This window comes from Sus scrofa, chromosome 14 (genome assembly GCF_000003025.6).
Source record: "Sus scrofa isolate TJ Tabasco breed Duroc chromosome 14, Sscrofa11.1, whole genome shotgun sequence".
Lineage (NCBI taxonomy): Eukaryota > Metazoa > Chordata > Mammalia > Artiodactyla > Suidae > Sus > Sus scrofa.
Genome location: NC_010456.5, coordinates 89,719,968 through 89,742,635, shown reverse-complemented (window position 1 = coordinate 89,742,635; position 22,668 = coordinate 89,719,968). Strand labels below are relative to the sequence as shown.

Genomic DNA, 22,668 nt, shown 5'->3' with positions numbered 1-22,668 from the left:
CAAGGTGGCTTCTTCTGGGGTGGATGGGTCCTCCCTGTCACATGCTGAGATGACACAATCTCCTATCTGGAGTCTCCTAGAATCTGGGGGGCTGTTTCTTTATACATTCAGTCAGCCTGCAGAGCCTGATAAACCATGCTCACAATCACTGTTAAGGTAAGTTATGGAATGATTCTAATTTATATACTACAGTCGGAGAAGGTGTTTCTATCTAAATATACAGTCTGTCCTGCAGCTTCACATTTCCTTGCCTTTAGGGAAAAACCAGGGCACTGCACACTCCTTCCCTTGTTGTGAGGGAAACGATGCTGCAAGTGGCTCATGAGTGGCTCATGGCTTTTGCATCCTCTGTAACCACATCTCTTCTTTCTTATCCCTGCTCCCATCAGGCACAGCAGAAACCCCTTTTATCCAAGTCCACTCTTTGTTCACTCCCTTTTTGGTGATAATTCAAGCATGCAACCAAGTGCTTTTAGCCACAAAATGCCTATGAGCAGAAGGAGGAGGTGATCTTAAAAATCACTGGGTATAAACCCAGACTGGCAAAGGAACACAGAAACCCACTGAACACCTTAAAAGGGGGTGCTTACTTTTTCTTAGTGCTTTTAGTTTAGAAATACAGTTTCTGTACACAAAATCAAGCTGATTACAAAATGATGCCATGCTTTTTCATCTTAGACTCAGGTTTTAACAAATAAGTGAGTAACGGAAGAGGAAAGGAGACCTCCGCTCCCCTGCTTACCACGTGAGAGCAGAACGCATTTATTTTGAGGGAATTTGGATTTCTAAGATTCTTTCGGTGGTGACCCGGTAGGATCAGGATTAGCTGAGTAGGGCCTCTGCATATCTTCGTGTCCACAGGGACCAGGATCAACTTCAGTACAGTCTGAACACTCGTCCAGAAACTCTAGGCAGAGGGGTTTTTAGAAGAGATAGCTTTTCAAAATAATTGGATTGTATTAGTCTTCCAATTCAGAACACAGTCAGACCTGATGGCGCCAGGGGTTGGATGGTGGGAGACAAGTCGGTGGAGGATTTTTAAGTTGTCCTAAGGTTGTGAGTGAGCAGACAGAAGGTGAAGGGAAATATCTGGAAGGCCTTTGCTATTGTCATCGGAACAACTGAAATTCTGAATCTCATCTGGGTCATTGGTGGTGTCTGCTCCGGGGATGGAGTACGTTTCCCTATTCCCTGGTCATGCAGCAAAGGTCTTATCAAGATACTCTGGCAGATTATTTGGGAAGCTGAAAAGCACTGAACACACAGTTGCAAAGGGAACAATGCTATGAACTGCAGAACTGCAAGAAAAGCACTTTCCAGCTTTTAAATCCCCAGCACCACATCAAATTTGGCAAAGAGAAGGGGAGGCAAAGGGCAGACATTTAGGTCTAACACTGCTCAGTTCTGCAAGGAGAGAACAATATTTAGGAATGATACAACAACCAAAGCAAGTTGTTGGGCAACCTGTGTAGGGGGCACCTTCTTCTTTCCACCTTCGATGAGTAAATCGCAAGCCCAAAGTTGAGATGGGAGGTCACAAAGGCCACCAAACAGTCCTGCCACTTCTTGGTTCCCTGCCCAGGCACAATCCTGCTGACATGCCATTTTACTTGTGTCACCTTTCTCTGGACAATGAGGTTTAGAAAGGTGGTGTTGCCTGAGGACGCACCAGTGGTACCCAGGGTGGGATGCTGGTCGGCTTTCAGAACCAGTGTTCCTCCTCTGGCATCCTCTCCCCTGTCCCATCAAGTACTCTCTTCCACAGTCAGAATTCAAGTTCCCTGTTCAGACACTCGGTGGCCCAAGAGCCCTGGACAGGTCTTCAATCCTCTTTAAGCCTGAGTTGACTAATCTGTAAAATGGAGCCTGGGACCTCAAAGGGATAGAGCGTGGGATTTGTTGCTCACACAAGCAAAGTGGTTTCCAAACTCTGGTCTGGAAGTCTCCCAGGAATGTCTACATTCCTGTGCTATCGCATCCAGTTTAGCACCAATTCCTGTCCTCACTTCTTGTCCTTGGCTCCAGACCCAAGGACCTTGCAGCCAGCTCCCATTGGCCCCTCAGTTCCATTCCATACCTGGTGGGGGAAGGGTGGGGCTGTTCCCCTGAGTCAGACTGCCTGGATGGTCAGCACAGCCCCTTCAGGTCCCTGCTCCCAGTGAGGGTACTCAGCAAGAAGAGCTCTGGGGACCCCAGAAGCCTAGGAGGTACCTGGCATTTAGAGAGATGGCAAGGGCTATGCACCCACTGGCCTATGCTCTCTGGACAGGCCCTGGGGCTGAGCACCAGCAGGCAGCCCTACCTCTCTCCTCGTGCCTTCCCCACCTCTCTTCACTCTCCTTAGAGGGCAGGAGAGGGGATCCTGTTCTCCTCCCGCAGGGACCCCATGCTCGAGCAGGGCCCACCTTATCTGGAACCCCACAAAGCTCTCCTCTGACACACACACACTCAAAACGCACCTAACATACATTTTCCTTGTTTTGGAGATGCTGGACTAACACATCTGTCCTGTTCTGGCCCCAAATTCAGAACCAGGGCAAAGAGACCAGGCATCAGCTCAGCTCTGAGACCAGGCATCAGATCTGGGAGGAATAGCCTTGTCACCACATCCCGGCTGTGTGACCAGTATTACCCCTTTCATCTCCCTGCCTCTGCTTCCTTGTCTGTAATAATAATAGTAAAGATAGCTGACATTCGTAGGCCAGGGCCCAGGTACAGTGCCTTAACTGGAGTTGTCTAACTTGATCTTCTTAAACACCCAAGGAGGGCCAGGTCCATTCTCCCATTGTACAGATGGAGGAAACTGAGGCATATGGAGATTAAGCAGCTGTCCCAGGGGCTCCCAGGATTTAGTGACATGGTGCAAAGTATCTGGGCCAGGTCTGTGGCTGAGGGCGCCCTAAGCAGCCCTCACTGGTACAGTGTCCATATACTATGAATTTTTCTGTGTAGGCTGTCTCCATTTTTCAAGGGTCCCCGTTCCTGACTCCCCACCCTCATCCCAACTCAGCTGCTCCTTGACTCCCAAAGGTCCCGGTGGAGCGACTGCAGGAGGTCCGCTGGGCAGCAGGTTAGCCTTAGGCCAGGGGCGCCCTCGCATTTTGCAGTCGACCCCCCTCCAAGCTCCCAGACGCCCTCCTCTTAGCAGTAGCTGTGTCTGTGAAGCAGAGACTGCCAGTGCCATTGCAGCTACGTTTTTATTCCCTGTGTCTGAGCCCTCGCCTCCCAGAACCTCAGTTTTCACATCTGTGAAATGGGGGTGGTGACAGGAGCCATCTGCAGGTTCCCGCGAGGCTCCAGGCGCCCAGAAGCCCTGGCCCGGCGGGGGCGGGCGGCCGGAGGGGCGGGGGCCCGGGGCCGGGCGGGGGGCGGGCGTGGGGCGGGCTGCGCAGCGGCGGGCCGGGCGGCAGAACTGCTCCCGCGTCACAGCGCCAGGCGCGGCGGGGAGATGCGGCTCCTGGCGCTGACGGCGGCCGTGCTGCTGGCGCGGGCTCCAGCCCCGGGTAAGCGCGGCGGGGCCAGGCGGCCCGGGGACCCTGCGGTTGGGGCGAGGGCGGCCGGTCCCTGGGAGGCCGGGGCTCGGGGCTTGGGCCTGGGCCGGGAGGCCCCGCCGCCTCCGGGCCGCCTCCTCCCGGTCCCCGTCGGCGCCCGTGGGCCCGGGGATGGCCGTCCCGGCGGCGGAGCTCGGCTGCGCCTCCCCAAGGTCCGGGATGCGGTGGCGCCCCTTCCTCCCTCCCCGTTCGGCCGGGCCCCCTAGCGCTCCGCGGAGACCCGCCGCAGCCCGCTTCCCTCCAGGGGCCAGGCCTCCGAGTGGAAGATGTGAGCAGGACCGTGCGAGCCCTAGTTTTAGTTTGTTTTCTATTTTCTTCCCAACATTCAGCACTGACAGCTGTTGGCAGGTTAGTCTGGGCAGCAACGTTAACTCTTGAGTTCCTCGGATCATCCCGGTCCGAAGGGGCTGGATGTGCGCAGGCGGCGGTTGGGGTCTGGGGACTTGTTGCGGGCGTTTTGCGATGACCAGGCCTGGGAAGAATGGGGATATGCGGCTGGATGAAGCGGAGACCTTTTACCAAAGCACCCTGCTTTAAGGGGCAGCCCCTACCCGCACTGATGGCTTTCATTTGGGGTTTCTGTGCCCACTTCTAAGTTGCTGAAGAATTTTTTCTCTTTATTCTCCCCAGAGCTGAAGGGGCTGTGCTGGCTAGAATACTACTACTACTAATAAATACATCCATGGCACTCACATTTCCTTGGGTGCTACAGTTAGTTATCTCATTTAATCACAGCAATGCTTCAAAGTAATAATGACAAAAATACATATTTTATATCCAACTACTTTGGGAACATTAACTCAGTTAAGCTTGCTTCTGGGGGATGTGCTATTATCATTACCCCCGTTTTATAGATGAGGAAGCTGAGGCCAGGTCCAGGAGTTGACTTGTTCCAAGTCACAAGGCTTATAAGTGGTGGACCTCAAAGGCTTATAAGATTTGAACCCAGGAAGCCTGGCTCTGGACTGCTCCTGCTGTCGAGGCTGTGATGCTGGGGTTTTGCAAGTTAAGGCGGCTGATGCACAGAGTTAGGTAATTTTCCAAGGGCCATCCAGTTACCAAATGCTGGAGCTGGCATTTGAGCCAGCATAGATCAGAGTCTGAGACGATGCGGCGGGGGTGGGGGGGTGGGGGGGTGGACTTGGATCACAGTGGCAAGAAACTTCTCCATTGTCTTTTGGCTACTGGTGCAGTGAGGTTTCCAGTGAACTTGAAATCTATCCTGTGGAAAATATTCCTTTCACAGTTGTCACTGTCTTTGCTGATGCTTACTGGAGGTTTGACTGAGATGGCTGGCCCAGAGCAGCTCTAATGACCAGCAACCAGTGTCATACATGGGGCACAGGGTTGTTCATCCCCAGAGTTCCATGACCAATTTCCTAATCGCAGGTGCTGTCGGAGAGGGTGCACCCCACAGAGTGGCTTTTGGGGGGTCAAGGTCATTCTCATGTTTCCAGGAGAGCTCAGGAGCCTTGAGAGCTGGAATTTGGGAACCTTCAGAGTCTACTCTGGCTGTGCCCAGGGCTCTATATTGAGGACAAGGCTATGTAATGACCCACCACCTGCCCTTAACTCTTCTAAGTGTTTCATCCTCAACCCCTTGTCAACACCCTCGATCCCCCAAAATGGAACCACTTTATGCATAAATCTGGACTCTAACTGCTGTGCTTCTCTACCTCCCATTTTTGGGGTGAAGTAGGACCTTAGGAATTACCTGGTCCCACCTTTCATTTTATAGAAAAGCAAACTGAGGGGCACAATATTTACCAAAGCCACGCTGTAGTTTCCATTGGTGGTGAGGCGTTGTCTCTGATGCCAGATGGCCTAGGTTTGGATTCTAGCTCTGCCACGTTCTGTGCAAGCTCGAGTAAGTGTCTTAGCCTCAGCCCTTTTGCCTGTAAAATGGGAATAAAGACAGTATGAGGATAAATTGAGAGATACATCAAAAGCGCTTAGAACAGTACTTGCCTAGAGCTGACACCCAGCAGATGTTAGCTTTCATCACTGGACAGGGCCACGTGTTTGTCCTGGATGAGAGCTATTTAAGGGCTTAATAGAAATGCCTTACCCTATTGGCCGGGTATCACAGCACCTCTGCTCAGTAAACACAGGCTCCTAGTACCATAGACTTTTAAGTAATGCAGTTGTGTTTCTTTCAGAGATTTGTCGTGAATTCAGATTATCCTTTTAATGAGAATGAGATTTTTCACTGCCAACTGGTACACACAATTTGCATTTCTTATCAACATAGGGGCTCCTGGCTCCCTGGAATGAGTGGGGGCGGTGCCTTCAGGACAGAGAAGCATGGGGCACAGAGCCACTTGCAGTTCACCAGCCAGGTGGGAACAGAGGGACTTCAGCCTGGTCACCTGTGTGCCGCAGGTGAGGCAGGTGCCTTGTTTTTGTTAGAAGTTCGACACTCCCCGGCACCTGTATGTTGCTATACCCACTTCGAGATGAGTGTGTGTGTGTGTGGAGGGGGAGGAGACAAGAGAGAGGAGGAGGCTGAGTACCAGAAGAGTAGGCTGTGTACTACTTGGCCACACTGATGTCCTTTTCGGCTATTTTCTAAACTCTTAGTCCTTTTCATGACATTATCCAAATGGGAACAAGATGATTAGACCCCATAAATCGTATCCACAGGATACAGAACAGCTACATATGTGTGGGATCCAGGGCAAAATGGAAATGCAGGACCCCTCCTGAAAAAAATTATTAAACTTTTAAGAGAGCCAGTGCAGCGATTAAATCAGGTTGGGTGGGTGTGTTGGGGAGGGGGGTGGCGGGGCGCTCCAGGCATCGGGCCCTGTAGACCATATGCCCAAGAAGCCCACCCTGCTTCTAGGTCAGCGTGTATGTCACTTTCTGTCATTCCCACCTGCCCTGCTCTCAGGGCATGCACAATTTTTATTGGTATTTTAAGGGTTTTTTGGTTGTTCTTGTTGAAGCCTTATACCCACCATGAAAAGCACTATCCTGTTTTTGAGATGAGGAAACTGAGGCTCTGAGGGCCTCACTCCACATAGAACCAGGTTTCCAGCCTGGCTTTGTTGGATTCCTGCCCCTGGCTCTCCGCCCAGCCCTGCCACATCACTGGGAAGGCCCTGGACCCATATTGGTTCCCAGCCCATGGCGAGGGGGAGGGGGGTGCAGGCACACCTTCCTACCAAGTCATGGGGCACGTGCTTATTGAAGGAGAAAGGTTCTCTGCCAACCCTCTGTTTGGGTCCTTCTTTCCTGCCTGTGTGGTTATAGTCCTCCTTTAAGAGCTGGCCTTAGGGGCTCTAAGTGGGGTGGAAAGTCCCTCCTGAGGTCTCTCTACAGACACGGTCACTGACTGTGCCATGATGTGGTGCACTTTACCAGAGGACACTGATCTTTCCACTTCCAGCCTGTGCCAGGTTCCTCCTGCCTCAGGGCCTTTGCACAGGTAGAACCATCTCGCGGCAAAATTGTTCTTCCTTGCTGCCCTGAATTTGTGCGATGAACTCTGACTCAGCCTTCAGCTCACAGTCACCTCTCCAGGGTCTTTTTCCTCCATGACCCATAGATGAGCTCAGAATCTCACCTTGATTTTCGTAAGCCCTACACCTTTGCTCTGTAGCATGTGACACTGCTTGTAGTCACATTCTCCCATGTCTTTTTCCCAAGGACCAGTGCCTTGCCTGCTGGACTCTCAGCACCACGAGGTTAAGGATGCCTCCTCACCCAGTGTCTGGCATGTGGCTGTTCTCAGAGAGCATGTGTTGGGGTGTAAGCTGGAGGAAGGTGGAGGTCGCCAAGGGCAGGGGTAGGCAATCTACGTTCCACTCCGTTCCCTGCAATGCAGGGTCAGAAAGCAGAAAACTAAGTTCTCCAGCCTAGAATGATGGCATCACTTCTCCCTCCTTAGCTAGGAGAGGGGCACTCTGCCCTGCCCGGGGCTGCTCCCTAACCTTACCGGTGTCAGGGGGTCTAGTGACACCCAGCCTCCCCTGTCTTATAGCTGGCTTGGCCACATTTGCTTGCCTTATCCCTCGGCCCCTCTGCTCTGGATGCTCTGTTATCAGAATTTTGTTTCTCACAGTTCTGGAGGCCAGAAGTCTGAGGTCAGTGTCTTGGCAGGTTGGTTTCTTCTGAGGGTTCTCTCTTTGGCCTGTAGACGGCTGTCTTCTCCCTGTGTCTTTACACGGTCTTTCCTCTACGTGTATCTGTGTCTTAATTCCCTCTTCTTATAAGGACACGGGTCACATTGGATTAGGGTCTACCCTAAGGGTCTCATCTTAACTTAGTTATCTCTTTAAAGGCTCTATCTCCAACACAGTCTCCTTCAGAGGTAGTAGGGATTAGATTCCAACATAAGAATTTCCCCGGGACTCTATTCAGCCCATAACAGGGGTATTTGCACTTCAGTAGGAGAACCATCCCTGGGCCATGTGTGAGCAAAGTATGGGGCCGAGGGCAGAGAGATGTGCTGGTAGAGAGAGAACGGGGTTCATCTGGGGGAGGTAGTTCAGTCCCTTCCCTTTCGTGGGAGCTGCTGACTTGGCCTGAGCTGCAGAAGAGGAAGAGTTACTAGTCTGCCTCCAGGATGGAATCTGGCCTCCCATGGGGACCGGAACACTTGGCACGTTCTCCTGGTTTCAGTCACTATAAATAATCCCTCCTTCATGCAGCGTTAATAGGAGGAGACTAGGGTGTGGGGTCCCGGCTGTGCTCTCATCCCATCCATGTTGTTTCAATTTCCTGCCTTCCCCAGCTCTCCCTGCCTCCAGTGGGGAGCCCTCGGGGGCGGGCGGAGCTGGACGTCAGTTCTGGAGGCCAGCTGCTCCAGCTCTGCTGCTCTCCGCCTGCCGACCCCCGGGTCGCTGTTGGAGTGGGGTCAGCCTAGTGTGCCCGGCTGTGTGCCTGTTGGCCAGGGAGCTCTAACCGTGGCTTGTGGGACTTCAGACAGTATCCTGACATTTGGGGAAAGTGCTTTTGGGTGAATTTAACATGGCATATGGGTGCAGTGCTGGCCAGGTGGGTGATTTGCCTGGTGGAGGGGGGGATGACGACGACGACAGCGAGGGCACTTCCTCCTCTTTTGTCCTGTGACAGTGACTTGTGAGGACCGTGAGATTGTTAAGAGGGAGCTTGTGCCTTCGTTGGTTACATGTTGATCCTCATTCTCCAAGTCTCTCCCTCTGTGGCTTTGTCCTTTGTCCCTGTGAACCTAGAAGACCTCATTCTTGTCCACAAGGAGCTGAGGACCTTTTTCTTTGGAATTTACTTCCATCTGTTTTTTTTTTTTTTTTTTTTTTTTTTTTTTGTCTTCTCTAGGGCTGCACTTGCGGCATATGGACATTCCCAGGCTAGGGGTCTCATCGGAGCTGTAGCCGCCAGCCTATGCCACAGCCACAGCAACTTGGGATCCGAGCCGCGTCTGTGACCTACACCGCAGCTCACGGATCCTTAACCCACTGAATGAGGCCAGGGATCAAACCTGCAACCTCATGGTTCCTAGTCGGATTTGTTAACCACTGAGCCACAACGGGAACTCCCTTTTTTTCTTTCTTTTTAAATCATAACAGAAAACCAGTTACCGTATGGTAAGCTGGATAGTGACTCCCAAAGATGTCTGCACCCTGATCCCTGGATCTGTGAATATCACCTATGGCAAAAGGCCGTATAATTACATTATGGGTGTAATTGTTAAGGATCTTGGAGTATCCTGGTGGCCTGGAATTCAAGACATGAGGAAGAGAATGAAAGGAGAATGACCCTCAAGTCATATCTCTCAAGGTGATTGGTGTATTAAATCAGTGGTGGAAACCTCATATGAGGATGAGCTTATTGCCTGGAGTTCTATAATGAAGGATACTTTTTATGTCACACGGCCCCTCTCCATCCCAGTGCCCACGGGGTCTCACCTTGTTGACTCACAGCCTCTTCACAGTGGAAGGTCCAATCTCTCTTTCATCTTTCCTACTTGCTTACCTACGGCACTGACCAGAGTTCAAAGCTTTGGGTGACTCTGCCCTCAGGGCCCAAGTCCCTTCGTGTGACCAGAAGGTGGTGTCTGGGGGCTATTTATAATTCAAGGTGGCCTTGGGGACGCTTGATTGTGCTGTGGGGTGGGAGGGAATGGCGCTTCCTGGAGTTGTGCACTGGGCAGTGCAAGGCTGACGATGTAGGGTCTGGGGAGGACAGAGCCATGCTTGGACAGAAGGAGGCTCTGGGCATCCTGTCCTTTCAGGCTCTGCCTGTTTGGGGAGCTCCAGGGCTGCATGACTACACTGCACCATCCCTGGAGATGCCATGCAGTGAGTCTTCTGGGAGGAGGCCTCTGTGAGGGCAGTGGGGCTTTCTTGGACTTGGGGGGACATGGGGGTGACACTCTCAAAAGTCAGCTTGGGGCAGAACAGTGGCTGGGGAGGGGCAGCCCTAACTAGGAAACCAAAGGACAGGAGGTAGTGGACCAGGAAAGGACAGGAAGTAGCAGCCTTGGCTGGAATCCTGGGGCATCTTTTGGGTTGCTGGGAGAGTCTGGCACCCCTCCCTGCTCCTGGGCTTTATTCCTGCACTTTGGATCATGGTCCAAAGAGATTTAGAGCAGGAAGCTGAGACCCCCGTGCCATTCCAGCTCCCTGCTACTAGTTTAACACCCACCTAACCAGTACTGATAATCTGCCTTGTTATAGTTGAAATAGCTGACACAGCAAAAAGGGCTTAGAGAGGCTGCTCCTGGACCCACAGCATTGTCCACTCAGGGAGGTGATGAAAGTGAAGGGAGCAAGCCTTGGGGAGGCGGTGGCAGGGGAGGGGAGGATTGGATGAGAACTGGAAAGTTTTAAGAGATTGCAAAATTTCCAAATCTTTTTGTGAAATCTCTTGAATTTTAAATGTTAGCAACTAATTAGACATTTTTTAAAAGTGCTTCTGGACCAGGTGGTCAACAGCCTCGCACAAGAATGGGATCATCTCATAGATGAGGATATGGGGCCCCACAGCGGCCCCAGTCCACACCCCAATGAGGGCTCCTTTGAGAAGGCAGAGTGAGCATAGGGGTGGGGGTGGCCAGCCTCTCTGGCCGTGCAGATCACCTTGGCTCCTGGAGGGAAGATGCCCGGTATGTCCACCTGGGGAAAGGTGATGGCCTTCCTCATTTTCTTTCTTCCTTTTTTCTCTGCAGAGGTCTGTGGGGCCCTCAATGTCACCGTGTCTCCAGGACCCGTGGTTGACTATCTGGAAGGGGAAAATGCCACACTTCTCTGCCATGTCTCCCAGAAGAGACGGAAGGACAGCTTGCTGGCCGTGCGCTGGTTCTTCGCGCGCCCAGATGCCCAGGAGGTCCTGATGGTTAAGATGACCAAGCTCCGGATGGTGCAGTATTACGGGAACTTCAGCCGCAGCGCCTATCGGCAGAGGCTGCGCCTCCTCGAGCAGCGGCGCGGCACCCTCTACACGCTCTCTGTCCTGACCCTCCGGCCAGCGGATCAAGGGCACTACGTCTGTAAAGTCCAGGAAATCAGCAAGCACCGGAATAAGTGGACGGCCTGGTCCAACGGCTCCTCGGCAACAGAAATGAGAGGTAGGGGCGCATCCGCTCTCTGGGCAGAGGTGTCAGGGGATAGGTAGTGGGCGTCTCTCTGGCTGGCCAGCAGTCCCCAGATGGCTCTGCTGAGCTAGAGCACATCTTTTTATTTATTTAATTTCTCTTTCTTTTTTTTTTTTCTCTTTTTTTTTTTTTTTTTTTTTTTTTTTTTTTTGAGGAGGGAGGGCTGCACCCGTGGCATATGGAGGTTCCCAGGCTAGGAGGTCGAGTCAGAGCCACAGCAACATAGACTCTGAGCCACGACTTCAACCTACACCACAGCTCATGGCAACCAATGCTGGATCCTTAACCATCGAGGCCAGGAATCGAACCCACATCCTCATAGATCCCAGTGGGGTTCATTAACTGCTGAGCCATGAAGGGAAATCCCTATTTATTTATTTTAACTCAGTGAATTTTATTCCATTTATCATTGTACAGCAGTCATCACAACCCAATTTTATAGCATTTCCATCCCAAACCCCCAGCCCATCCCCCCCACTCCCAACATGTCTCCTTTGGAAACCATACGTTTTTCAAAGTCTGTGAGACCGTGTCTGTTCTTCAAAGAAGTTCCTCATGTCCTTTTTTTAGATTCCACATATAAGTGGTAGCATAGCACGTTGGTGTCTCACTGTCTAACTTCACTCAGCATGAGAATTCCTGGGTCCATTAATGTTGCAGCAGATGCCATTATTTCATTCCTTTTTATGGCTGAGTAATATTAGAACACATCTTTTCAGCCTCTAAGGGCCACGGCCTATGAGCCAGGCCCTGGGAATGGGGTTAGCTGCTTGGGCTGACAGGTGTTGTAGATTCAAAAGGCAGGATGGAAATGATAAGTGTCCGGCCCATTGCGCCTGGCTTGTCCTTGGGCAAATCCTTTTTCGCAACTGAAAGATTGGACTGGCTGTGTCCCTCGCCTCCAGCTCTGGTCTACACAGCCTCGATCACTTTGCCTGGGTGCCGGGGGCAGGGCGGTGGGAATGCTGGGCGCCTGGGGCAGGAGGTACATGTTGGGAGGTCCTGATGCCTGATGTGAATTGCCAGGCTTCAGAGCAGGGTGGGGAGGTGGCTCTGATCCATCGTCCAGAGGAACTGATCCAAGCCCTATGCAGCAGCTCACTGAGAAATTCATTCAAAAGTGGGCAAGAGACCAGAGGCAGTCCTCTCTTCCTGGAGACAGATAGGCAGTGTGGGCGTGTTCTGGAACATCTTAGCTACCAAGTACCATATTAAGGGGTTATCTGGTTTTTTTGTTTGTTTTTTTTTTGTTGTTGTTGTGTTTTTTTTAACACAGATGTTCTATTCAAGAAGACACCTCTCACAATTTTAATGACTTGTTCTTGTGTACTAAAACCACGTCTTTGATTGCTTTGAATTTGATTTTGGTCTGGTAGACGATCAAGAGCATCACAGAGTAAAGATGATGATCCCAAGTGTGAAAAAGAATCTAATTTTCTTATGTACATGTCGTGTAATGTTAAAGGCGTCGGTGACGCTCTTTCGTTAAGCTTTTTTGAAGGAATGAAGCTCAGCTGTGAAAAGGAATTTTTTATATCCTATGTTCAATAATTTTCACGCATAGTCCAACTTCATTTGTCGTTAGAGTTCGCTTATTTTAATGTTCTTAAGCATAGAAGGATGCATTATCTGAAATGTTGTGCACTCTTTCTCCTTAAGCAAATTAATTCAAGAAAACAAATGACTGGTAATCTAAATATGTGTTTTGGCACAGAACATAGGAAAATACATTGAAGGACCACAGGCTGAGGAGGGAATCCATTCTGAATATCGCTTGGCTTTGAAATATAAGACCTATATAGGCCCTTTTAATTTTTATGTCCTAGTGTATTCTGGAGCCATGCACTAAAGCTCTTGGCAGTAACAACTATCTGCCGATTAGAACCGATACAAAAGTTCCCTATAGTCAAGCGAGTGCCGTCATCAGATGCATTATTTCATGTGCATCTACTTACAGTGAATGGAGCTGGATTCCTTCTAGAACATTTATTTGGATACATGCTGCAAAAACCAGAGGTGGTTCTTAAGACTTCACTAGTAATAATCTCTTTTTCTTGCTTGTTCTCCCTCCACTTCCCTTCTCCTCTTTCTTCCTTCTCTTTCTCCTGCTCCACCCCTTCCTCTTCCCTCTCTCGCTTCCCCTCCTCCCCTCCTCTAGCTTTTTTTCCCCCCACTGCCCTCCACATCCCTCAAATGGCTCACTTGGAAACATCTCAACCCCTGGGCACAGTGGAGCCTCCTTCACTGTGTGAGCTCTGCCTCAGGGCCTCCTGCTCCTCACCCTTCCTCAGCCTCTGGGCAGGGCCGTGCTTTTCAGAACGAAAGATTTCAAAGCTTTAGGAAGCAATGACCATACCATCTAGAAAGTCCCACTTAGGCTTCCAAGGCACTATGTCAACAGGGTTGAGGAGAGGTAACCCCAAGGAAATGGCTTGTGTAAGTTGGAGCATGGCCACCACAGCCTGGGGGCGCATGTGGAGGCCCAATTGTGTCCTCCTTGTGCCAGGCTGGGGACAGGGCCCCAGAACCAGCCTCCTGGGGTAGCTTTCCTGGCCCTTTGCCTTGCGCATCTCTAGGAGCCCTGTTTTGCTGCATCTCTGCTTCATGTTAGTGGTTGTTATATGGAAAAAAAACAACGCAATGAGGAGTTCTGTGGGTTGGAATATGAAATAGAAACTCTCAGAGGTGTTTTTGGAGTTTGTGTCTTTTCTCTGTTAGACCCCACAGTCCCTCTTTTGAAACATTCTCACGTGGCTCTTCCCCTTCCTACAGGCTTCTTAAGCCGACCACCGGCCAGGGGTGCTTCTCCTGGAGATTCTTTCAACACTACCCCCACCCCCTGCCCTTGACCGTGGACTGTTGGACTACTGTGTTCTCCTTCTTTCCATGTTCTTAATTCTTTTCATCTCAATGTTGCAAATGAACATTGACTCTTCCTGCTACATTTAGGGGTGGTTCCTGGCACAGAGCCAGTGTCATATGAGCATTGGCTCTTATTATTTATCCTGATTTCCATATGATGCTTGTCTTCTAGTGCAGAAATAATATAGCTTGGTTAGAGAAAGCATGGAAAAATAGCAAAAGGGTTTAAAGAAGAAAATATCTCCACCCAGGCATCACTTAACATTCAGTGTAAATCCTTGCAGTCATTTCTATGCAGGTAGAAATTCAAACCTAATTGTACTCATACTTTACTGTTTGTGACTGGCTTTTCTTATATTACGAAGTAATGTGTGCTTTCTCCCTTGTTGTTCAATATGTGTCCATAATGTAATTTTAATGGTGGAGTAATAGTCCTTGATGTGGATGGACCAAGGTTTATCTTACCGGTTGCCATTACTGGACATTTAAGTTATTCTAAATCCTTATAGTAAATCTCCACGAATGTCCCTGTCCTTAGAAGAAAGTCCTAGAAATGAGACCGTGGGGTCCAAAGGTATACTCGGGTTGATATGGACACAATTTAGATTGATGCAGCTTAAAGAGGTAAATTGACCTCTAAGTAGTTAATGAATTTGTGTTCCCACCAGCACTGAAAATGCCTTCTCCCCATGCATCTCCTATATAACATATACTTTTGGAGCAGGATGGGGAGAATGGCAATGATGGTGATGAGAATGAATGCTGGGATTACGGCCTGGTACACAGGTGACCCACAGCAAGGACTTGATGGATGAATGAAATGTCTGTGAGAGCCCCTCTTGCCAGGGATGACCTTGGAGTGGGCGTGGCTTAGAAGATGGGCGACCTCGCCTCTTTCCCTGGGTGTATCCCAGGTGTACCTCTTATTTGAAGTCCCTGGTCCATCCTTCCTCATCCATCAGGCTTTCTTTGTCCTCTCCAGCCCATGGAGAGCTCTCCTACCCAAGGCCTCCTGTTTTTAGCCCTGTTCACACAATGTTGTGTTCAGTCGACTGTTTTTGCAAGCTGCTGTGGTACAGGGTTGATGTAAAAAAAAAAAAAAATTCCACATAAAAAAGTCAGATGTAGAAACGACAATGTGGAAGTCTTTCACCTGCTCACATGCTAATACCCCTGGTTTCACTGCTATCCCCAGAGGGATTCATTTTTGGCAATTTGGTTTAGATCAAGTCTCTCTCCTACTGGCATGCATGCACACATACATATATTTTACATGTCCACACACATATTTTTTAATAACACCACACTTACTGCCTTATAAATATTGTTAATAAAATTTATATGTACTTTCTTGTAACTGATATTGTCTAGTGAGACAATACCAAACTGCATTCCGTCACTCCCCTAGTGATGAACACATAGGAAACATCTAACTTTTCATTAATACAACCAGTGCTTCAGTGAACATCCTTATACACATTTCCAAGTGTTTCTGTTGGTTAGATTCCTGGAAAGAGATTTGCTGGGCCTAAGGCTATGCGTATTTAAATTTTTAATAGACAATGCCAAAATGCTCTCCAAAAAGACTCTAAGATTTATTCTCTGACCGTCATTGCATGATAGTGTCTATTTCCCTGAAGCCTCATTAACAATGGATATTATTAATCTTTTCCATTATTTATCACAATGATGGGAAAAATAATATTTCATTGTTTTAATTTCGATTATTATATGCAATACAATTTAATTTCAATGATTGCATTCAATTATTAGTGAGGTTGAGCATATCTTTGTATGTTTATTGACTGTGTAAAAGTTCCTTCTGTGAATTACTGGTCCATAATCCTTGCCTATTTTTCAGTTGGTTGCTGCCTTTTTCATACATAAGTATTTATTTTTTTGATCATTAATTCTTTAGCTTTTATATACGGTACAATTTTTCTTCCTATTAATTACTTATCATTATACTTCATTTATGTTTTCCTTTACCATATAGATATTTTGCATTTTCAGGATATTCGTTTAGCTAAAATGGCCATTTTTTTCTTTATGGTATTCCTTTTTCCGGTGGTATTTTTTATGGGGATAGATCAAATCTGTATTTGATAGATCGTGCATGGTACCTTGGTTTTGTGTCTTACTTTGGAAGGTATTTCCCACCCCGAGCTTATAAAAGGGTTTTCCATAGTTTTCTTTAACATTTTTTTAAAGTAAAAGAAAGTTTTACTCCTTTATCTTTTTGGAATCCATCTTTATATAAAGTGTGTAGTAGCTAATTTATATTTTGTTTCCAAATGGCTCTCCTGGTATCCCCACATTATCCATTGAAGAGATAAAATTTCCCTACGTTGTAATGCTACATTTTTCATAAGCTAAATCCCTATATTTGGAACTAAACTCTGAATACCTCATCAATGTAACACTATTTTAATTATTTTAGAATATGGCAAGTCTCTTTATTTTTTCTTCAAATCAACATCTGGGCTATTCTTTTTTTTTTTCTTTTTTTCTTTTTTTCTTTTTGGGGCATATGGAGGTTCCCAGGCTAGGGGTCCAATCAAAGTTGTAGCTGTCTACCTACGCCACAGCCACAGCAACGCAGGATCCGAGCCGTGTCTGTGACCTACACTGCAGCTCACAGCAATGCCAGATAATTAACCCACTGAGCAAGGTCAGGGATCAAACCTGCGTCCTCATGGATGCTAGTTGGGTTTGTTTACCGCTGAGCCATGACGGGAACTCCTGGTCTGTTCTTACATATTTAGTTTACACTGGGGGAAAGGACTCTCAGGCAGTGTTGGAGAGTCAACCGGAGGCCCTCCATGGAGATGCACAGCTGCGGCGTGATGTGGCAGCACATGCAGCCCGTGTTATTTCCACCCGTGTCCAAGTTATCTGGTGTCCTGAGAAGGACGTTGGTTGTGTCCTGTGTACTGTGCTGGGGAGACACTAAGTGGACCACACGATCTGTGTGGGGAACCTCATTTCCAGAGATATAGAGTCAATCTAGAGAAGAGTAGCAAACACGAGGAGGAAGTGAGCAGCAACCTTCAGAGGTATGGTCAGTTCCACCGAGGAAGCTTTGCTCAGCAAAGACCTTGCATTGGAAAATAGGAAGCACTACAGTGTTCTTCAGAGCTAGGTGGATTCACTTCTCCCTCACTGCGGGCATTTTATGGAGCACCTTCTCTGCACCTCGCTATGCTGGAAACTTGGGGACACATGGGCCCATCTGTCTATAGGGGTGGCAGATATACAAACAAATAGAATGTTATGTTAAGGGCAGTGATACAGGGGTACACGGGGCATGTGCCAATGACAAGAGGGCCCCTTAGGATAAGGGAGGAGGCAATGCTTGAGCTGACACTGGCTGTTTAGGTAGGGCAGGGAGCAAAAGGGGGCAGCATTTCAGTAGGTGGGGGACCCTGCAGCAGGTCCGGACTGCTGGAGCCAGAACTGGGTGGTGGGGGTGGTGATGGCAATGGATTACTAAGGGAGACAGGCAGGGCTGATGGGAGAGAGGCTTATACTGAATATTAAGGAATTTATGCTTGATTTTATAGGCCAGTGGTCTCAACTTTGCCCAAAGATAAGAATCACCAGGGCCATTGTTAACATGCAGATTCCCGGCATCTGCCCAGGAGATTCTAGTCTATTAAATCTGGGTTGGAATTTGCATACATAACATCCAGTCTCTGTGACTCCATCCTGGAGTACGTTGGGGAATCTCTGTTTTGTTCCTTGGAGAGCCTGTGAAGCATTTAAAGTCTTTTGACAGACCCCTCTGTTGGCTGCTTGGGACATGGATTTGGGAGGAGGGGGACCAGACTACAGGGTGAAGAGGCAGTTTTTTGTCGTTTCCCAGGCTTGAAGTGAGGCCATATTTGGAAGTAGCAATGGAGAGGCATTAGAGGTCAAAAAGTCCTGGATCTCTGGATGTGGGCACAGGGGACAGCTGTGGGATGACACCCAGGAGTCCAACTCAGTGTGTGGTGCCTGCAACTGACAAAGGGAATGCAAGAGATGGCGTTGGTCCACAGGGGGACCAAGAGGGAGGTGGCTGGAAGCCAGCCTGCAATGATGTCCCGTAAGAACACGGAAACCTGAAGCTGAAGCTCCCATCTGATCTGGCCAGTGAGAACTGATCCCAAGTCAGGCAGGTGAGCCCATGGGGGTGTTAATTTCCCCAAGGGGCGGGGGCCAAGGGTGGACCCCTGGAAAATGCCAATATCTGGGGCAGCAGTTGACCTCTCTTGGCTTGGCATCTGGAATGGGCCCCTCTGGGCCAGCCCACTGGCTATCTGGAAAAGACAAAGTGTATTCAGTGGCGAGCAGCACTGGAGGGTGAAGAAGATGAAGCAGCTCTTTCCCAGGAGCCCAGAAGGTCCACCTGTGGGAAATCCAGAGGAGCGCAGTCTTCCAGGCAGGGATGAGCTGCATTGACCTTGATCCTTGCAGCCTGGTGAGCCCTGTGTCCTCCTTTCTGATGACAGTCATCTCTAGATGACAGCTTCTGCTCATTCATCATGAGCAGGTGAGATGCAGGTATGGGTCTCTCCACAGGCAAGACCTGAAGAAGTGACCTGAATGGTATGGCCCCGCCGGACCCCAGGATTAGGGAGGAGGTCAGGTCCGGAGTGCCCTGTGCCCAGCACTGCACAAGGCTGGTGGAACAGGGAAGTCAGGATGGAAATAAAATGAGTACTGGCATAGGTTCGGGATAATTTCCAACAGGAAGATGAAGCTGCCAGGCGAGGTCTCTCTTTAAGGGGGGGCCTTATTTCTATTTGGGGTGTCAGGATTTTCTGAGTTGGAGGCCTCTAGGTAGACCAGTGCAAAGTTTTCCAAATGTTTTTGTTCCTTTAGGCCAAAAGAAATAACTAACAGTTTTGCTTTTTCTGCAGTCGGGTCCAACAACTTAAAATAAGAATTTCTAACTAAACGCTGAGAGCCCAACACATTCCTAGACATGGAGACAATCTATTCTCTTTGGGGTAAATCCAGGATCACTTTTGAATGGAGGCGAAGAGTTGATATTTTAGGGGGCCCACATCTCTCCTATAGGTGCAAAATAATGTGTAGCCACTTGTGGTCAACCTCTTGGCATATTTTGATACTTTCTGAAGAAGTTTGCTTTACTCTGAATTTCAGACTCAAAGGTAGCATCTGACCCTGTGTTTTCTCTCCACACTCAGCATTGACTGGAACTTGCTGGGCATCAGGCTTGCTTGGCATATTTTGATACTTTCTGAAGAAGTTTGCTTTACTCTGAATTTCAGACACAAAGGTAGCATCTGACCCTGTGTTTTCTCTCCACACTCAGCATTGACTGGAACTTGCTGGGCATCAGGCTTGCAGTTTATCAATTAGGTTCCGCCGTCTTCCTTGTGCTGGGCCCACAGGTCCCACTGCCTCTCCACACGCCCCTCACCCTGTCTAGCCCACGTCCCAGCATCCAGGCATTTGCGGTTGTGTTTTGTGCCTCTTTCTTTAGTAATCCCATGGCTTCCCTTTGCTGCCTCTGCTCCCCAAGCTTTGGGAGTCTCCCCACCTTCATGCCTTTTCCATCCTGCTTGATGCTTCTGATACTGCCACAGTGTCCTCTTTGGGCACTGAATGGGCCTGGTCCTTCCCAGGATACTCACACCCGGGAGAGTTCTAAGCACGAGGACAGCCCCTGGGGGGTGGGGGATGAAGGGGGTGTCCTGGACTAGCTCCTAAACCTGGATTTTCTTAAGAAGAAGATGAAGCCTGAGGGTCCCTGGGGCTCCAGGCCAAGGGCAGGCCCTGGCCTGTTCCTGGGTGCCATGTGTCCCTAATAGTTGTTGAGCTTCGATATGGGCCCGTTATGGGGCTCTGCCCAAGGGCCCTTTGCTCCAGGGAGTGTGAGACCCTGGGGTTCTCAAGAGCGATGTTGTCATTCATCTCAGGCTTTTGCTCTTAGGGTTACAACAGTTTCCATTCTTGGTTCCCCAGACCTCATTACAAATCATCCTCAATGGCTTTTCAGCCCAGTTCTGCCCCCCACAGACTCAGAAGCAGTCTCATATTTGGAGTAGAATTGAATCCCCATTATTCCAGACAGAGAGGTTTTCATCAACAGTGAGAATGCTAATAATATAAGCAATTTGCAGAGGCTTCCTCCTGCAATTTAAACAGTATATCAGTCTAACCCCAAATAATATATTTTAACAAAACCAAATTGTTATTTAATTTAAGATTCTATAAGCAAGCTTTAAATGTGAGGAGTGGACAAAGCAAATGGAAAACTGTATACCCTGAAAGTATTTGAGGGCAAAGATGAAATTAGAGTTCTTATCTATTTAACCCCAAAATGTTAGAGGGAATTTCTTGATTGAATCTGAAAGTACTACTGCAAGGAACTGATGTTTCAGGTTTCAGTGGAAGAAATTAAATAATGCCTTTTTCTCCAGACAGTGGAACAGATAATTAGGAACGAGATTAACTAAATATTTAGTGCTACTGCTTAATTAAGTAAGCTCACATCATGATGTTTCATGTGTCCACGGGTCCAGACTCAAAGGGAACAAATTGATAACCAGAATGTAATTTAAACACCATTGCAAACAATTCTTCATTGTACCTCCCCTCATTTTTTTTTTTGTCTTTTTTTTTTTTTTGCCTTATCTAGGGCCGATCCCATGGCATATGGAGGTTCCCAGGCTAGGGGTCTAATCGGAGCTGTAGCTGCTGGCCTATGCCAGAGCCACAGCAATGCGGGATCCAAGCCGCGTCTGCGACCTATACCACAGCTCACCACAATGCCGGATCGTTAACCCACTGAGCAAGGGCAGGGATCGAACCCACAACCTCATGGTTCCTAGTTGGATTCGGTAACCACTGCACCACGATGGGACTCCGTCTCCCCTCATTTTGACTGCTATGGTCTTAGAAGAATTTAAGAGATTGAACTTGGCAACATGTATGAAGTCCCAGTTTATGAGCCTGTGAGCCCAGTTTGCCCAAAGAGAGCTGCACATGGAGGGGTTTGATCCCTGCCCTTCTGGGTCCCTAACCTCACAGTCTGAAGGAGGAGACATCTGTCCATGCGGGCATAGATTTGCTAGACATTATTGATATAGTTGATCAAAAGAGAGAATGGAAGGACCATATAAGAGGGTAATGCTGGCATGGGAATAAGGGAGAAACAAGGTCACGTTCTGAAGGGAATACAAGAAGGCCACCTGGAGGATGTGGCATGCTGCTGGGGCTGCAGGGTGCGAAGGGCTGTGACAGCCATGGGCCATATCATGTAAGGAGATGAAACAGCCAGAGCAAAGGTATGGACAAGGGAGAAGAGGTATTTGCAAGTACTTAATGGAACTGTTTGTTTGTTTTTTTAGGGCCACACCATGGCATATGGAGGTTCCCAGGCTAGGGGTTGAATGGGAGCTACAGCTGCTGGCCTATGCCACAGCCACAGCAATGAAGGATCCAAGCCACGTCTTCATCCTATACCACAGGTCCCAGCAATGCTGGATCCCCGACCCACTGAGTAAGGCCAGGGATCTTCATGGATACTAGCCGGTTTGTTTCCTCTGTGCCACAACGTGAACTCCTTAATGCATCTTTGTGATTGGGAAGGGCTGAGGTGGGCAGTGATAAGAGGAAAGCTTGGCATAGTGGACCTGGCCAGGGACCTTGACTCTAGGGACCCTGCCAGTTGTTTCTTAAATGCACGTACATGCCTGATGCGGTGCATGGTATAGAGAAGGGCCTCGTAACGAATTTTGTAGATGAGGGACAATGAGTGAGCCATATGTTTTGGTAAAATGCCATTAATGGCAACAAGGAGTAGAAGGTGATACCACAAGATTGATACATAGTTCTCTCCTGGAGTTGTGTCTGGAGAAGCCCAGTTACCAAGCCCCAAGTCTTAATATTTCCTAACCACTACCTGGGGACATACACATGGCCTTTGTATTCTGTAGCTGATTCCATCTCAGAGGGCCAAGTTCTTGTCCAACTGCCTTGTCAATGGGAAGTCTATTTAATATGGCTTTTCATTTGCTCTTTTGCTTTGTTTTCTCGAATTCATCTTAGAATGAATGCAAAGGAAAGAGTGGCTTAAAATAGAGCTGGAGCTTTTCTGTTTCTCATCAGCTGCTCCATCAGTGCAGGTCACTCAGAGGTCCTACTCATATATATGGCTTTGTCCAAGTCCCAAGAGAGACTGCCTTTGGCCAGAGTCTTGGAAGAGCAAGGAGGAAAGGAAGTGATAGGCAAACTTCTGAGAGCAGAAACAGAGAAGGTCTCTGTGTCTCTCTGGGTTGTAGTTGCCATCCCTGAGAACTGATCCAGTTATAAATAGTGGGGACATTGCTCCATTTAGTTTTTGTCCTTGGGAAACTATCTCATCATTGAATAAGAAGGGACAGTGAACTGAGAATATTAATTTTTGAATATGAAGCAAAGGTGTTGACTCATCTTTATTTTATTTAAGAGTCTTGTGCATATTTCATATCACCAACCTCTTCTGGTCCCTATAGGTTTTCCTCTCCCATTGACCTGTGCAGAGTGCTGTCTTAAGAAACTGAGGCAGGGTGCGTCTACTCTCTAGATTTCTACGCCACCCCTGGGTGCAAATTAGCAAGGTCTGCATGCCAGAGCCACTCTCCTTTCAACTCAAAAGAACTTAAGGATTATCTTTTGCGT

General features: G+C 48.7%; 1 protein-coding gene across 4 annotated transcripts in view; it reads left to right on the top strand.

Moving 5' to 3' along the window:
- The window catches only part of VSTM4 (V-set and transmembrane domain containing 4), an 88,524-nt gene continuing 69,228 nt past the window's right edge, over window positions 3,373-22,668 (top strand). For 3 of the 4 annotated variants that reach the window (XM_013983435.2, XM_013983433.2, XM_005671213.3), the window contains exons 1-2: window positions 3,385-3,503; window positions 10,705-11,103. In XM_013983435.2, coding sequence (XP_013838889.1) covers window positions 3,449-3,503; window positions 10,705-11,103 — 454 coding nt within the window. In that variant the 5' untranslated portion in view covers window positions 3,385-3,448. Of the gene's footprint in view, window positions 3,504-10,704; window positions 11,104-22,668 lie in introns of all 4 variants that reach the window. The other variant, XM_001924660.7, reaches the window with a different exon arrangement.